At 48.0% G+C, this 17,996-nt stretch overlaps 1 protein-coding gene across 1 annotated transcript in view; it reads left to right on the forward strand.

Annotated features, from left to right (window-relative positions):
* The window catches only part of ACACB (acetyl-CoA carboxylase beta), a 134,652-nt gene that overhangs the window by 49,376 nt on the left and 67,280 nt on the right, over nucleotides 1–17,996 (forward strand). The window contains 6 exon segments of the mRNA XM_026454618.1: nucleotides 4,344–4,505; nucleotides 6,733–6,896; nucleotides 10,864–11,014; nucleotides 11,098–11,201; nucleotides 12,894–12,975; nucleotides 15,667–15,812. Coding sequence (XP_026310403.1) covers nucleotides 4,344–4,505; nucleotides 6,733–6,896; nucleotides 10,864–11,014; nucleotides 11,098–11,201; nucleotides 12,894–12,975; nucleotides 15,667–15,812 — 809 coding nt within the window.

Here is a 17,996-nt window from a genome sequence, read left to right on the forward strand (position 1 = left end):
GGGTTCACGCCATTCTCCTGCCTCAGCCTCCCGAGTAGCTGGGACTACAGGCGCCCGCCACCTCGCCTGGCTAGTTTTTTGTATTTTTTTTTTAGTAGAGACGGGGTTTCACTGTGTTAGCCAGGATGGTCTCCATCTCCTGACCTTGTGATCCGCCCGTCTCAGCCTCCCAAAGTGCTGGGATTACAGGCTTGAGCCACCGCGCCCGGCCAAAAATTGTTTTCTTTAAGAATGTTGAATATTGGCCCCCACTCTCTTCTGGCTTGTAGAGTTTCTGCCGAGAGATCTGCTGTTAGTCTGATGGGCTTCCCTTTGTGGGTAACCCGACCTTCCTCTCTGGCTGCCCTTAACATTTTTTCTTTCATTTCTACTTTGGTGAATCTGATAATTATGTGTCTTGGAGTTGCTCTTCTCAAGGAATATCTTTGTGGTGTTCTCTGTATTTCCTGAATTTGAATGTTGGCCTGCCTTACTAGGTTGGGGAAGTTCTCCTGGATGATATCCTGCAGAGTGTTTTCCAACTTGGTTCCATTTTCCCCATCACTTTCAAGCACACCAATCAGATGTAGATTTGGTCTTTTCACATAATCCCATATTTGTTGCAGGCTTTGTTCATTTCTTTTTACTCTTTTTTCTCTACATTTCTCTTCTCGCTTCATTTCATTCATTTGATCTTCAATCACTGATAATCTTTCTTCCAGTTGATTGAGTTGGTTACTGAAGCTTGTGCATTTGTCACGTAGTTCTCGTGTCATAGTTTTCATCTCTATCAGTTCTTTTAAGGTCTTCTGTGCATTGATTATTCTAGTTATCCATTCATCCATTGTTTTTTCAAGGTTTTTAGTTTCTTTGCACTGGTTACGTAGTTCCTCCTTTAGCTCTGAGAAGTTTGATCGACTGAAGCCTTCTTCTCTCAACTTGTCAAAGTCAAGCTTTGTTCTGTTGCTGGCGATGAGCTGCGTTCCTTTGGAGGGGGAGATGCGCTCTGATTTTTTGAATTTCCAACTTTTCTGCACTGCTTTTTCGCCATCTTTGTGGTTTTATCTGCCTTTGGTCTTTGATGATGGTAACGTACTGATGGGGTTTTGGTGTGGGTGTCCTTTCTGTTAGTTTTCCTTCTAACAGTCAGGACCCTCAGCTGCAGGTCTGTTGGAGTTTGCTTGAGGTCCACTCCAGACCCTGTTTGCCTGGGTATCAGCAGCAGAGGCTGCAGAATATTGCTGAACAGCGAGTGTTGCTGTCTGATTCTTGCTCTGGAAGCTTCGTCTCAGGGTGTACCTAGCCATGTGAGGTGTGATGTGTCGGTCTGCACCCGTGGGGGATGTCTCCCAGTTAGGCTACTCAGGGGTCAGGGACCCACTTAAGCCGGCAGTCTCTCCATTCTCAAATCTCATCCTCTGTGCTGAGAGAACCACTGCTGTCTTCAAAGCTGTCAGACAGGGACTTTTACATCTGCAGAGGTTGCTGCTGCTTTTTGTTTAGCTATGCCCTGTCCCCAGAGGTGGAGACTACAGAGGCAGGCAGGCCTCCTTGAGCTGCGGCTTTCTGGTGGCTTTGTTTATCTACTTAAGCCTCAGCAATGGTGGGCGCCCCTCCGCCAGCCTTGCTGCCACCTTGCAGTTAGATCTCCGACTGCTGTGCTAGCAATGAGGGAGGTTCCGTGGGCATGGGACCCTCTGGGCCAGGTGTGGGATATAATCTCCTGGTGTGCCGTTTGCTAAGACCCTCGGTAAAGCGCAATATTAGGGTGGGAGTTACCTGATTTTCCAGGTGTTGTGAGTCTCAATTTCCCTTGGCTAGGAAAAGGAATTCCCTTCCCTCTTGTGCTTCCCGGGTGAGGCGGTGCCCTGCTTCAGCTCTTGCTGGTCGGGCTGCACCCGCGGACCAGCAACTGTCCGACACACCCCAGTGAGATGAACCTGGTACCTCAGTTGAAAATGCAGAAATCACCCATCTTCTGTGTTGCTCACACTGGGAGCTGGAGGCTGAAGCTGTTCCTATTTGGCCATCTTGGGCACCCATCTACTTCTAGTTTTTTTGAGGAACCTCCATATTGTCCTCCATAGTGGTTGTACTAATTTTCAGTCCTACCAACAGTGTATGAGGGGCCCCTTTTCTCCATGTCCTTGCTAGCATTTCTTTTTTTTTCTTTTTTCTTTTTTTTGTTTTTGAGACTGAGTCTTGCTGTGTCTCCCAGGCTGGAGTGCAGTGGCGTGATCTTGGCTCACTGCAACTTCCACTTCACAGGTTCAAGCAATTCTCCTACCTCAGCCTCCTGAGTATCTAGGACTATAGGCACATGCCATGATGCCCAGCTAATTTTTGTATTTTTAGTAGAGACAGGATTTCACCATGTTAGCCAGGATAGTCTTGATCTCCTGACCTCGTGATCCACCCTCCTCAGCCTCCCAAAGTGCTGGGATTACAGGCTTGAGCCACCACGCCCAGCTGCTAGCATTTCTTATTGCCTGTCTTTTGGATACAAACTATTCTAACTGGAGTGAGACGATGTCTCATTGTAGTTTTGATTTGCATTTCTCCGATGATCAATGATGTTGAGTGCCTTTTCATATGCCTGTTTGCCATTCGTGTGTCTTCTTTTGGGAAATGTCTATTCAGATCTTTTGTCTATTTTTAATTGGATTTATTAGACTTTTTTCCTACTGAGTTGTTTTAGCTTCTTTTTTGTTTTTGAGACAGGACCTTGCTCTGTTGCCCAGGCTGGAATGCAGTGGCATGATCATGGCTCACTGCAGTCTTCACCTCCTGGGCTCAAGTGATTCTCCCACATCAGCCTCCTGAGTAGCTGAGACTACAGGTGTGCACCACCATGCCCAGCTGACTTTTAAAAATTTTTTGTAGAGATAAGGTCTCGCTATGTTGTCTAGGCTAGTCTCAAACTCTTGGGTTCAAGCAACCCTCCCACCTCAGCCTCCCAAAGCGCTGGTGTTACAGGCATGAGTCACCCTGCTCATCCTTGAGCTTCTTATGTATTCTGGTTATTAATCCCTTGTCAGGTGGATAGTTTGCAAATGTTTTCTCCCATGCTGTGGGCTGTCTCTTCCCTTTGTTGATTATTTCCTTTACTGTGCAAAAGTTTCTTAACTTGATTTGATCCCATTTGTTCCTTTTTTGCTTTAGTTGTCTGTGCCTTTGGGGTATTACTCAATAAATTTTTGCCTAGACTGACGTTCCCGAGAGTTCCCCCAATGTTTTCTTCCAGTAGTTTCATAATTTGAGGTCTTAGATTTAAGTCTTTAGTTCATTTTGATTTGAAGGATTTGATTCTTCATTTATGATTCGTCATATGGATATCCAATTTTCCCAGCACCATTTATTGAAGAGACTTTTTTCCCACTGCATGTTCTTTGCAAGTTTGTCAAAAATGAGTTCACTGTAGATGTATGGATTTGTTTCTGGGTTCTCTATTCTGTCCCATTGATCTATGTGTTTGTTTTTATGTCAGTGCCACCCTATTTTGGTTACTGTAGCTCTGTAGTATAACTCATAGTCAGGTCATTTGATTCCTCCAGTGTTTATTCTTTTTATTCAGGATGGTAGTGGCTATTCTGGGTCTTTTGTGTTTCCATATAAATTTTAGGATTTTTTTTTTCTATTTCTGTCACCATGCCCGGCTAATGTTTTTTTAATTTTTTTCTGTAGAGATGGGGTCTCATTATGTTGCCCAGACTGGTCTCCAACTCCTAGGCTCGAGTGATCTGCCTGCTTCGGCCTCCCAAAGTGCTGGGATTACAGGCATGAACACTGGCATTTTTGAGGAGCTCAGGCAGAATGTCCCTCACTGTGGATTTCTCTGATGTTTCTTCCTTGTTTGATTCCTGCTACACATTTTGGCAGAATGCTACACAGGTGTTGTGTCCTTAATACATCCCATCATGAAGCATGTTAACTCTGATCATTTGGTTAAGCTGGTTCCATAATTGTCTATTTTTTACCAATTCTTCATGTCCAGTTTCCTCTTCAGGTACCCTTTACAAAAACCTCCTTTAACTCTACAGCCAACACGGTTTCTTCTCACCTTCCCTAGCTCTAAAAGTCTAGTGCTTTTACTTAATGCATGTATGTTCTTGTGTGATGTCCTTTCATAAATATTTTTCCTTTTCCCAGATGTACTATTTGCTCCACCATGAAAGGGTCATGCCTTACGGCTTTTTCTTTCTTTGGCTCTCTGGCCACGGTAGGGCACCATGTTGTTTATAGAGTAGCGTCTGTATATCCTAAATCATTGACTGAACCTCTATTACATCTACCACTGTGCCTGGTGTTTTGGGACCGTGTTCTGGTAGGGCTGACAGTCTGTGGGTTGGATCTCTTGATTTTAGATCGCTATGGGCGTGCCACTGCACCGGCTGAAGGATATCCGGCTTCTGTACGGAGAGTCGCCATGGGGAGTGACTCCCATTTCTTTTGAAACCCCCTCAAACCCTCCCCTCGCCCGAGGCCACGTCATTGCTGCCAGAATCACCAGTGAAAACCCAGACGAGGCAAGTTATGCGGGCCCCTGTGTTTCCACCATCTCAGATATCCCAGCATGTGGGGACCCTGGATGTTGGCCTGAGAAGAGACACCCATAAGCTATCCAGGCATCTCAGTTTACAAATAGGGAAACTGAGGCATGCGAAGGGACATGCCATGGTTTATTGGATTATTGGATTTATTGGATTTTAATTTATTTTTATTTTTGTTTTTGTGAGATGAAGTCTCACTCTGTCGCCCAGGCTGGAGTGCAGTGATGCGATCTTGGCTCACTACGACTTCCGCCTCCCAGGTTCAAGCGATTCTCCTGCCTCAGCCTCCCAAGTAGCTGGGATTACAGGTGCCCGCCACAATGCCCGGCTAATTTTTCTATTTTTAGTAGAGACGGGGTTTCACCATATTGGCCAGGCTTATCTCAAGCTCCTGACTTCGAGTGATCCTCCCGTCTTGGCCTCCAAAGTGTTGGGATTACAGGCGTGAGCCACTGCACCCGGCTGGATTTATTGGATTTTTGGATTATTGCCAGGCTCTGGGCCGAGCCTTCCCGTGTCTCAGGGCTCATGTACAGGAACTACTGCTGCTGGACATTGTCACCCCACATTGCAGGCAAAGAGCCTGGGGTAACTTGCTTCCTGTCTGTCGTCTGGGACCTGCTGAGACCCATCGGTAGATTCCAAAAGCCATGCCTATCTTTGGGACAGGCAGCCAGGTTTAGAACCCTAGTCCTTGGATTTCTGGCCCTGTGTGCTTTTTGCCACAGTATAAAGTCTGGCTCATTGTAGACAGTCCCTTTGTGACTTGGTCTTACTTGGGTCTTAAAAAACAAACCAACTGGCATCCCTTACAGTTTACATGCATACCAACCGTTGATTGTCACAGGACTCATCAATCTACTACAACTTAATGGCTTAATTATTACACTCAGGAACCTGGGGGTAAGAGAGGGTACACCTCCACCCCTTTTAATTAAATAATTTTAAGCTAGGGTAGCTGCGTTCATTTGGGGTTCTTGGCTGTGAACCAAACACCGACTCTGGTGGACATACAAAGGGGGAATTTTTTGGAGGGATGATGGCTAGTTCCCAGGTTCCTGGGAGGATGGAGGACCAGGTATGGTAACAGCCCAGGCACTTGGGTCGCTCCATCTCTCACCTCTACATACCTCTCCCAGAAACCTTCATCCCTTAGTTCAGGAGCCCTAATCCCAGTGAGAGGTGCCATGTCCACCCACTCTTACCAAAACTGTACTCAGAGGGAGATGGGCCATTCCCCCAGAGGGGATCAGGTGTGTGTTGGCAGCAGCCTGGCCGATGGGGTGAGGAAGACAGGGATGGAGGGAGGGCGGGAGGGAGGGGTAGGAAAGGAAGGAGGGAAGGGGGCAGTGAGGAAGGAGGAAGGGAGAGGGGGAGGGAGAGAGGGAAGGAGGAAGAAAGGAGAGAGGAAAGGAAGGAAAACCGATGAAATGGCCCCTTCCCAGCAGCAAGGGCCCTGCCTGGGACACCCTAGATTTCTTCACCTGCAGAGGTTTTCATTATCCAGAATTGGAAATCTAACCCGTCTTCACTTTTATTTAAACTTTTTATTTTCATTACGTCAAGCATGTAAAGTCAGAATGTCCCTTCACCCAGCTCCAATAGTCATCAACATTCGCCCATTTAACACCTGCACTGCCATCTCTGTCCCAACTCACTTATTTTGTTTATTTATTTATCTAGAGACAGGGTCTTGCTCTGTCACTCACGTGGGAGTGTAGTGGCATCGTCCTGCCTCACTGTAGCCTAATCTCCTGGGCTCAAGAGATCTTCCTGCCTCAGCCCCACAAGTAGCTGGGACTACAGGTGTGTGCCACCGCACCTGGCTAATTGTTTTTATTTTTTGTAGAGACAGGGTCTCCTGATGTTACTCTGGCTGGTTTTGAACTCCTGGGCTCAAGTGATCCTCCTACCTGTGCCTCCCAAAGTACTGGGATTACAGACATGAGCCACTGCGACTGATCCAACTTGGTTATTTTTTTACAGTTAAAACAAATAAGGATTATAGGCATTGAGGTACTCATATGGGTACACCCACAAATAGATACATCCATGCCTGTAACAAGAGATATCAGTGTTTTATTGAGTACCCTAAGCTTTTGGTTAGGGTAGGGGTTCTTGGGTTTTCCCAGGACTGAATTCTGATGAAAATATATCTGGAGTAATGGTTTCTTCTATTTTGTGTTTTCTGTCCGGACTCCAGGGGTTTAAGCCGAGCTCCGGGACTGTCCAGGAACTGAATTTCCGCAGCAGCAAGAACGTGTGGGGTTACTTCAGTGTGGCTGCTACTGGAGGCCTGCATGAGTTTGCGGATTCCCAGTTTGGGCACTGCTTCTCCTGGGGAGAGAACCGGGAAGAGGCCATTTCGTCAGTATCTCTCCCTTCTTTCCTTCCTTCCTTCCTTCTTTCCTTCCTTCCTTCCTTCCTTCCTTCCTTCCTTCCTTCCTTCCTTCCTTCCTTCTTTCCTTCCTTCCTTCCTTCCTTCCCTCCCTCTCTCCCTTCTTCCCCTCGTCCTTCCCTCGCTTTTTCCTCCCTCCTTTCCTTCTTCCCTCCCTCTCTTTCTTCTTTCCTTCCTTCCCTTCCATTGTCTTCCTTCCTTCCTTCCCCTCTTCTGCCCTCCCCTCCCTCCCCTTCCATTCCCTCCCCCCCCCTCCCCCCCCTCCCTTCTTTCCTCCCTTCCTCCCTGTCTTCCTGTTTTCTTTCTTCCTCCCTTCCTCCCTCCTTCCTTCTTTTCCTCCTTTCTCTGCTTTCCTCCCCCTCCCTTTTTTCCTCCATCTTTCCTTTCTTCCTTCTTTCCTTCCCTTCCCACTTCCTCCTTTTCCCAATTCATTCCTTTAAGAAACTAAAAGGTCCCCTGGGGCTTCAGATACAGCTGCATTTGAGGAGACCAAGAAAAGTAAATCACAGGGTAGGCCCCATTTTAAATACCCTGTGCTTGAAGTTCAAGATCAAAGCCTGTCCTTTTCCTTTATTGAAGATCCACAAAGTAAAATGAGTGCACCATGTCATTTGGTCTTGAGCTTATAAGAGGTCTAGCTTGAAGGAGATCTAAAGATCGTTCAAGGAGTACCCGAAGTTTAAAAGGTGGTAAGTACTATAGCTGAAGAAAGGGGGAGGGAAGCTCCTTTACATTTAAACCTTATCGGTAGTTCCCTAATTGGTTGTATTTCACATGGAAGACTAAATTTTAAGGAGTGTGTCCTGCTGTGAACCACCCACCACCCTGAGGCCTGTGACAGCAGCCCCATGTCCCCAGCTCAACCAAGTCCTCCGATGCTTGTGATAGTTTCTGCAGAACTGAGAAGCCCACATTGACAGAGGGACCCCCAAATTCTGACACACCACATCCGACACTTGCCCTGACTTGACATGGGTGTGGAAAGGTAGAAAACTAGTTTACTTTGTAATTAAAGGTTTTTGTGTGGGGGGTAAATAACTGCCCTTCGGAGTGAAAAAATCCCAGAGGCCTTAGCATTAAAATCTGGCCTGGGGCACTTAGCCATGAATTGAATTGAGTTGGGCAGTTCTGATGATCAGGCTTTCTTTGCCAGCTTAGAATAATTAATTTTAATCATGCTTAGTGAACAATTGAGATCCTTGAAGTTTATGGAAGATTGCAGCAAAAAGGGCTTAATAGGACACGGGAGACAGGTCAGCCAACCCAGACCCCTCCGAGTGAAGTGACCTGTGTCTTGTCACATGCTACGAATGGACCAACCGCAACTTCAACAGAACTCATAGGCAGAAATTCCAGCTTTTCTTATTGCTTTTAGTGAGAGTCCAGTAGGGGGATCAGCTCTCCTGGTTTTCCTGGCACTAGTTTCTCAGGCTGAAGGACTTCTCAGTGCTAAAATGGGGACTGCCCCAAGGAAACTGGGACAAACCACTCACCCGTGAGGCCAGCGGGTTAACTCAGACCCGGCTTCCAGACCCACAGCTGACGACTCATGGCCTGTGGATACCCTTGTTTGACCTCATTGGGCCTTCATTTTCTCACCCCCAAAATGAGGTCATCAGTGTCCTTCCCTGTTACCTGCTGACAGCACACAGGATGCTGCAAGACATGAAAACTTTCTTAGCTAGGCACAGTGTCTCACGCCTGTAATCCCAGCAGTTTCGGAGGCCACAGCGGATGGATCATTTGAAGCCAGGAGTTTACGACCAGCCTGGCCAACATGACAAAACCCTGTCTCTACTAAAAATACAAAAATTAGCCAGGTGTCCTGGTGGCCGCCTGTAATATCAGCTATTCGGGAGGCTGAGGCAGGAGAATTGCTTGAACCTGGGAGGTGGTGGTTGCAGTGAGCGGAGATCATGCCATTTCACACCAGCCTGGGCAACAAGAGTGAAACTCCATCTCGACAAAAAAAAAAAAAAAAAAAAAAAAGGGCTCGGTGGCTCATGTGTGTAATCCCAGCACTAAGTTCAAGACCATCCTGGGCAAAAAGAGTGAAACCTCATCTCTACTAAAAATGTAACAATTAGCCAGGCATGGTGGTGGGCATCTGTAATCCCAGCTACTTGGGAGGCTGAGGCAGGAGAATCATTTGAACCTGGGAGGCGGGGGTTGTAGTGAGCTGAGATTGTGCCACTGTACTCCCACCTGGGTGACAGAGTGAGACTCCGTCTCAAAAAAGAAAGAAAGAAAGCTTTCTCTCCCAGAAGGGGTATTCAGATACCTACCCACACTCACCGTGAATCCATAGGTAGTAGAGGTTTAGCCATTTGTGTTTTTTTTTTCAGATGGAGTTTCGCTCTTGTTGTCCAGGCTGGAGTGCAATGCCATGATCTTGGCTCACCGCAACCTCTGCCTCCCGGGTTCAAGCAATTCTCCTGCCTCAGCTTCCCAAGTAGCTGGCATTACAGGCATGCACTACCATGCCCGGCTAATTTTGTATTTTTAGTAGAGATGGGGTTTCTCCATGTTGGTCAGGCTGGTCTCGAACTCCTGACCTCAGGTGATCCGCCCACCTTGGCCTCCCAAAGTGCTGGGATTACAGGCGTGAGCCACCGTGCCCAGCCTGCGGTTTAGCCATTTGAACTGGTGCACTTGAAGATTGGAGGCTATGTGTCGGGGAGAGGCAGCCATGGAGCCCACCAGGCCCCTGAGCCGGGTGACAGTGCCATCCATCTGCAGGTGCACCCCACATACACAGGTGGAGCAGCTGTGTGGATGATGAGAGGGTGGCACCAGCTCTGGGGACAGGAGGAGATTGGAATAGGTCAAGGGAGAGGCAGAGGCAGTGACCAATTTTCCCTCTGTTTTTTCTTCTTTTAAGAGATGGTGTCTCACTGTGTTGCCCAGGCTAGAATGCAGTGGTGTGATCATAGCTCACTGCAGCCTCAAACTCCTGGGCTCAAGCGATCTTCCCCCTTCAGCCTCCTGAGTAGCTGGGAATACAGTCATGTACCACCAAGCTTGGCTGATTTAAAAAACTTTTTTGTAGAGATAGGGTCTCACTATTTTTCCCAGGCTGATTTTGAACTCCTGGCTTCAAGCAGTCTTCCCACCTCAGACTCCCAAAGTACTGGGATTACAGGCGTGAACCACCATGGCTGGCCCGTTCTTTGTCTACTAATCACTAACTCTTATAGTCAATAATGATAACAATGGTAACTAATCACGTTCATTGTAGTTAACATTTGTTGACCAGTGGCCATGTGCATTACATGGGATGTCTCATTTCAATTTGGAAACACCCTTCTGAAGTCAGGGCTGTTTCCCCATTTTCCTTATGAGGAAAGTGAGGCCCAGAGCTCCCAAGTCACTTGGCCAAGATTACCCAGGCAGTAAACCGTGGTGCTGAATCAATGTACTGGCTGTGTCCGTCAGAGCCTTCTCAACTCCTGTGCTTTGCTTTTCCTTTCCTTTCCTTTTCTTTTTTTCTCTCCTCTCCTCACCTCTCCCTTCCCCTCCCCTCCCCTCCTCTCCCCTCCCCTCCCCTCTCTTTTCTTGAGACAGAGTCTCGCTCTGTCGCCCAGGCCGGAGTGCAGTGGCGATCTCAGCTAACTGCAACATCTGCCTCCCAGTTTCAAGCGATTCTCCTGCCTCAGCCTCCTGAGTAGCTGGGATTACAGGTGTGCTCCACCATGCTGAGCTAATTTTTGTGTTTTTGGTAGAAATGGGGTTTCACCATGTTGGCCAGGCTGGTCTCGAACTCCTGACCTCAAGTGATACACCTACCTTAACCTCCCAAAGTGCTGGGATTATAGGCGTGAGCCACCACACCCGGTCACTCCCGTGCTTTTCTAGTTCTCTGAACCACATGATTGCAGCAACTCTGTTGATGTATGCATGAATTTGGAGAATGATCCATGTGCCTTTCCCTTCAAGGAACATGGTGGTGGCTTTGAAGGAACTGTCCATCCGAGGTGACTTTAGGACCACCGTGGAATACCTCATTAACCTCCTGGAGACCGAGAGCTTCCAGAACAATGACATCGACACTGGGTGGTTGGACTACCTCATTGCTGAGAAAGTGCAGGTGGAGAGTGAGCTGCCTGTGTCTCCCCTCTGGATGGCCGAGACCTCAGCTTCCTGAGGATACTGAAGTATATTCTCTCCTAGGCGGAGAAACCGGATATCATGCTTGGGGTGGTATGCGGGGCCTTGAACGTGGCCGATGCGATGTTCAGAACGTGCATGACAGATTTCTTACACTCCCTGGAAAGGTAGGGCCTGTGGCAGTTCCCTTCTGCTTTTGTGGTATGTGTTAGCAGCTTAGGAGGCAGAACCTGTCTCCTTTATTTGTGTGGCCAATTAATCACCAGGCAATTGGTGAGTCTCTCCTCCGGTCTTGCCTCGGGGAAATTCCTCTGCGGATCAACCTAGGCCACCCTGGAAGAGGCCGTGGGTCAGGGAATGGGATTCTCGGGGCCAGGGTGGCAGTCAGTGTGCAGACTGTTGTGTACAGATCCATGCTGACTTGTGTAAGATGCATCATAATAGTCAGGAGTTCTGAGTTCAAGGAGGTGGATTTGGGAAGCAAAGCGGCTGAAAAGTCATCTCTACACATGGGTGCATTCCCAGACCCTCACCTAAATCAGAGGGTCATCATAAAATGGACCAGAATGGAAAGCAACCAGGCGATCTCTGTTAGGATAGGCCGGCGTTTCTCAGCCTCAGCACCATTAACGTATTGTGCTGGATCATTTTTTGTTTGGAAGCCTGTCCTGTGCATCGTAGGATGTTAGCAGCATTCCTGGCCTCTCCCCACTAAATGCCAGGAGCAGCCCTTCCCTCTGAGTCATGACAATCAAATATATCTCCAGACATTGCCCAGTGTCCCAGGGTTAGGAGCAGAATAATCACCCCCAGTTGATAACTACTGCAAGAGGCAAAGGAACTATCAAAAGGAAAATAAAAGGATTTTTTTTTTTTTTTTTTTTTTTGAGAGAGTTCTCTGTCATCCAGGCTGTCACCCAGGCTAGAGTGCAGTGGTGTGATCACGGCTCACTGCAGCCTCGACTTCCTGGGCTCCAGTGATTCTCCCACCTCAGCCTCCCAAGTAGTTGGGGCCACCAGTGCGTGCCATCATGCCTGGCCAATTTTAAAAATTTTCTGTATGGATGGGAACTCACTGTATTTCCCCCCAGGCAGGTCTCAAACTTGTGGCCTCAAGCAATCCTCCTGCCTCAACTCTTCAACGTGCTGAGATTATAGGTGTGAGCCACTGTGCTGGCGAGAAACGTCTTTAGTGCTTTGTTATGCTTTTGAACGGTAGTAGAATCGTAGTCCCTGCTCAGGTTTCTTTCATAAGCAGGAGGCAGGATCCCATGTGTGAAATTTTTCCGAGAGACCATTATGGATTTTGCTCCCAAAAAGCATTTTTAAGATTTCAGATCCTTCAGCAGTGCTGATTCCTTAAGTTCTGAGCAGTATCAGGCTCCTCGGGGTGATTCAGGTTCTGTGCGTGCCTTTTAATCAGACTTAGCTTTTTTTTTGTTTTTGAGATACAGTCTCACTCTGTCACCCAGCCTGGAGTGCAATGGTGCAATCTCAGCTCACTGCAACCTCCGCCCCCTCCGTGTTCAAGCAATTCTTGTGCCCCAGCCTCCTGAGTAGCTGGGTTGACAGGTGCATGTCACCATGTCTGGCTAATTTTTGTATTTTTAGTAGAGATGGAGTTTTGCCATGTTGGCCAGGCTGGTCTTGAACTCTTGGCCTCAAGTGATATGCCTGCCTCGGCCTCCCAAGGTGCAGGGATTACAGGCATGAGCCACTGCGCCCGGCCCAGGCTTAGCATTTTTAGTGCAGTCAGGTTTGCTGATGCAGAGAGCTGCATAATTTTTTTAAACGCAAGGGATGGCTGTGGAGTTCTCAGTCCCTCCCAAGGCTGACCATGGCCCTGTCTTTTCTTTCAGGGGCCAGGTCCTCCCAGCGGATTCACTACTGAACATCGTAGATGTGGAATTAATTTACGGAGGCATTAAGTACATTCTCAAGGTAAATGCCCCCGTGCCTCTCCGATGTCTCCAACACTGTGCAAGCTTCAGGGAGTTTCTTTCCTCCATGATCCATCCCTGGAGTGGATTTGCCCATGCTTGGGTTTGAGCACTTGTGTTGCTCAGGAATGCCCGTGTAGTCCATGACGTTGACACCTAAACACTTTGGCTTTTAGAACATGTAGGGCTGTGCAGTCTGCAGAGGGAACAGTGGAGCGTGGATAAGTTTCCTATGGCTGCGGTGACAAGGTACCACAAACTGGTTTAAACCAACAAAAATTTATTCTGTCCCAGTTCTGGAGGCCAAGTCTAAAATCAAGGTGTTGGTGGGCCGTGGTCTCTCTGAAGAAGGTCCTGGGGCAGGATCTGTTCCGAGCCTTGCCAGCTTTTGGTGCTGCTGGCAGTCCCTGGTGATTTTTGGCTTGTGGCTGCCTTGCCCGTCTCCGTCTCTGGTTTTTTTGTTTTCCCAAACGGAGCCTTGCTCTGTCACCCAGGCTGGAGTGCAGTGGTGCAATCTTGGCTCACTGCAACCTCCATCTCCCAGGTTCAAGCGATTCTCCTGCCTCAGCCTCCTGAGTAGCTGAGATTATAGGCATATGCCACCATGCCTGGCTAATTTTTGTATTTTTAGTAGAAATGGGATTTCACCATGTTGCCTAGGCTGGTCTTGAACTCCTGAGCTCAAGTGATCTGCCTGCCTTGGCCTCCCAAAGTGCTGGGATTACAAGCATGAGCCACCCCCCGGCCTCTGCCTCTACGTGTGTGTGTGTGTGTGTGTGTGTGTGTGTTCACATTGTCTTCCATGACTGTGTCTTTGTGTCTCTTTGTATAAACACCAGTCACCTTGAATTTAGCGCCTACCCTGATCCAGTATGATTTCATCTTAGTTCCATCTGCAGAGACCCCATTCTAAATAAGGTCACATTCCAGGTTCCAGGAAGGCCACATTGTCGGGAGGGAAAAGAGGACAGAGTTTGAGTCTGCTTCTGAGACAGAATTTTTGTTTTTTTTAACTAATACTTTCTATTTAATGTAGATGAGCATGAGTAGAACTCACAACTTGGGAGATTTGGGGGCTTTAGTTCAACTAAACCTGTGTGTCATTGATCAGGGTGTGCTTTCAAAATCATCCTCCTTTGCTCCTAATGCCTCTTGGCTACCTTTGGGGACCTGGCTGCCCCCAACTTGATTTTAAATGTCACACATGCACAATGTAGAAAATTTCAAAATTTCAAGCGAGCCTAAAAAATCAGGAAAACAAATCCATCATGTGCTAATGCCCAGAGGTAATCCTGGTGAACATTTTAGCAAATCTTTGTTATATATTTTTTTCTTTTGCATTAATTTTACAAAGTTGAGATCATGGTGCAAATATAGTTTTACAGCTTTGATATGATCATGGCATAAAGTTTTCCATGTTATTAACAAGTTTTCTTTAACACGAGTCTAAACTCACGTCTACAGCACTGTCTCCCCGAACTTTCAGTAGTGATGGGAACGTTCCTTATCTGCTGTATCCAAGATGCTGCCCTTGTGCGGTGACTGAGCACTTGAAAGTGGCAAGTGTGACTGAGGAACTGAAGTTTACATTTTGTTTAATTCTGATCAATTTAAATAGCTGTGTGTGGTTAGGGGTCACCCTATCGGACAGGGCAGATCTAGAGTGTTCCATTACAAGGTTGTTGGCTTGCTAATTTGGTTCTAATTTTTGTTGTTATTACAAATAGTGCTGCAATACACATTCTTCTATTTTTTGCTACCTTGTGTCATAAAATGTGTATTTTATAGGTTGAAGGCCCTTTACGGTGTGTGTTTTCTGAGAGGAAACTGAACTGAAGTGCCAGATGGGGCAGGCACTCTTCCTGGAGGCAGATGTGGTGCTGGGACCAGGGCTTGGCTGTGTCTCTCTCACATGTCCCAAAGCTCTTGTGTGCTCCTGGGCAGAGCTGGGTCTGGGGAGCAGAGCCCTAGCCTACGTTCAGGTGTCTTAGTCCATTTGGGCTACTGTCATAAAATACCAAAGACTGAGTGGCTTCTAAGCCATACACTGTATGTCTCACAATTCTCTAGGCTGGGAAGGTCAATATCAAGACACTGGCAGATTTGGTATCTACTGAGGATCCACCTTTCATTTCATAGATGCTGTCCTTTCACTATGTCCTTAGATGTCAGAAAGGGGCCATGGAGCTCTACAGGGCATCTTTTATAAGGGCACTAATGTCTTTTACGAGGGTCCCACCTTCATGATCTAATCACCTCCCAAAGGCTCCACCTCCTAAAGCCATCACATTAGGGGTTGGGATTTCAACTTATGAATTTTGTGGGCACACAAACATTTAGTTCATTGCACCTGGCTGCTTGTGGAGTCTCCAGGGCTGCCTCACCCAGAGTGAGAGCTGGAGACAGGAATCAGAAGGGAGACTCTAGGCCCAGAGGGCATGCAATCGGCAACATGGCTTGACAGCGACTATATTACCCACGGGCAGGTGTGGCTCACTACTCCAGGCCTCCCCCAGCCCCATCAGCAGCTGCTTCCTTGGCAGGGATTGTGAGGGCTGGATCCAAGAGGCAGGGGTGTTCATCTTGGCCCTCTGTGGTGGACAACCAGCTCTTGTTTGTTGTTAGCGGGGCCAAACAGTGCTCTGGGAGCACATCCTGACCCCAGGCAGTGACAAGGGGCCTGTCCCCACAGGTGGCCCGGCAGTCTCTGACCATGTTCGTTCTCATCATGAATGGCTGCCACATCGAGATTGACGCCCACCGGCTGAACGATGGGGGGCTCCTGCTCTCCTACAATGGGAACAGCTACACCACCTACATGAAGGAAGAGGTTGACAGGTGCGTGGGGGTGCGAGTCCCACTGTGGGCTGGGCGTGCACAGCTCTCTGTCCCAGGCGTGTAAAACACAGCGCTGGCCTATGTGCAGATCCAAGGGTGTTAGAGAAGGTGCCCCTCCGGTAAATTCTGGGGGCGTGCAGAGAAGTTAATCTCTTGGTTGGAATTCTGTGCAACTGGCAGATACTTAGGGGAGGATCCTAGGGGGCCCTTTTCTAGTAACCTGGTTGGTGGGGATTCAGAGCTGAACAGGACATGACTCCCAGCTCTGTGGCCTGCGAGGTGTGCAACGAGGTGCCTGCTGCCTGTGCATCTGAGCTCCGGCATCCACCCAGTTAGCGCGGCAGTGACCTACTAAGCTGCTCCGTACCAGGCGCTGTGCTGGGTGTTGGGATAGCATTCTGGGTGCGACTCACCGAGCTTCCAGCCCATTGGGGAAGATGACACACTGAACAAACAGATAGTGGCAGGAAAGGGTGTTGTGTACCTGACGGGTAACACAAAAGATGTCCTGGAAGCTCTTAGCACAGGGGCTCGTGAGATTAGTGAGATAGGCCCCAAAGATGCTCCGCCTCCAGTGTGTCTGATCACACTGAGGTCACGCAATGAAACAGACCCCAGCCAAGGTGACAAAAGGACAGGGGATGTCTGAAAAGCTCCAGTTCAGAGAGTGGAGACTCTTCTTAATCCTCAATATTTGGGAAGAAGGCAGACTAGGTTTATGCCAGAGTAATGTTTTATTATCTCCTTTTTTTTTTTTTTTTGAGAGAGGGTCTCGCTCTGTCACCCAGGCAGAGACCACTGGAGTACAGTGGTGCAATCATGACTCACTGCAGCCTCGACTTCCCTGGGCTCCAAGGTGATTCCCTCACCTCAGTCCCCCAAGTTGCTGGGACTACAGGGACATGTCACCACGCCCAGCTAATTTTTGTATTTTTTGTAGAGATGGGGTTTTGCCATGTTGCCCAGGCTGGTCTTGAACTTCTGGACTCAAGCAGTCAGCCAGTTTTGGCCTCCCAAAGTGCTGGGATTGCAGGCATGAGCCACCACACCCTGCCTGTTATCTCTTTTTTAACCCATATTCTATCTGCCAAGAATATTCAGGGTTATTATAGGTTCCACTCTCCCCAGTTCAAAGGTTAAGACTTTGAGTCAGTAAATATTTGTTGAATCATATCCACTGATTGATTTTTCTGTGTCAGGCCCTGTTAGAAGTATGTCAGTAAAAGGAACCAGCTTTCAGCCAAAAAAGCGTCACATCCTTTTTATTATTTTATTTTATTTTAAAGACTGGTTCTCGGCCGGGCGCGGTGGCTCACGCCTGTCATCCCAGCACTTTGGGAGGTTGAGGCGGGTGGATCACGAGGTCAAGAGATCGAGACCATCCTGGCTAACATGGTGAAAGCCCGTCTCTGCTAAAAAAGTACAAAAAAAATTAGCCAGGTGTGGTGGCAGGTGCCTTAGTCCCACCTACTTGGGAGGCTGAGGCAGGAGAATGGTGTGAACCCAGGAGGCAGAGCTTGCAGTGAGCCGAGATCGCGCCACTGCACTCCAGCCTGGGTGACAGAGCGAGACTCTGTCTCAAAAAAATAAAAAATAAAAAATAAAATAAATAAAGACTGGTTCTCACTCTGTTGCCCAGCCTGGGCAAGAGTGAGACCCTGATCGCTTGAGTCCAGAAGTTTGAGACTAGCCTGGGCAACTTGGCAAAACCCCATCTCTATAAAATACAATAATTAGCCAAGTGTGGTGGCGCAAATCAGGGGGTTGTGGTGGGAGGATCACCTGACCCCAGGGAGGTCGAGACTTCAGTGAACCATGATTGTGTCACTGACTCCAGCCTGTGTGACAGAGTAATTATAGCTCACAATAGCCTCGAACTCGTGGGCTTAAAGGATTCTCCTGCCTCAGCCTCCTGAGTAGCTGGGACTCCTGGCATGTGCTACCATGCCCAGCTAATTTTTTTTTTTTTTTTTTTTAATTTTTTGTAGAGATGGGGTCTCATTGTGTTGCCCAGGCTTGTCTTAAACTCCTGGTCTCAAGCGATCCTCCCACCTCGGCCTTAGAAAGAAAGCATCACAGCCTTTTGTTCACCCACCTCACTCTCAGTGTCTCTGAGATAACTATCAAATGCCACCTTTTGGGAATGTAGAGGGTACACTCCCCCTTTAGGAAGGGGAAATAGTA

The sequence above is a fragment of the Piliocolobus tephrosceles genome, chromosome 10 (assembly GCF_002776525.5).
Source record: "Piliocolobus tephrosceles isolate RC106 chromosome 10, ASM277652v3, whole genome shotgun sequence".
In the NCBI taxonomy this organism is placed as follows: Eukaryota; Metazoa; Chordata; class Mammalia; order Primates; family Cercopithecidae; genus Piliocolobus; species Piliocolobus tephrosceles.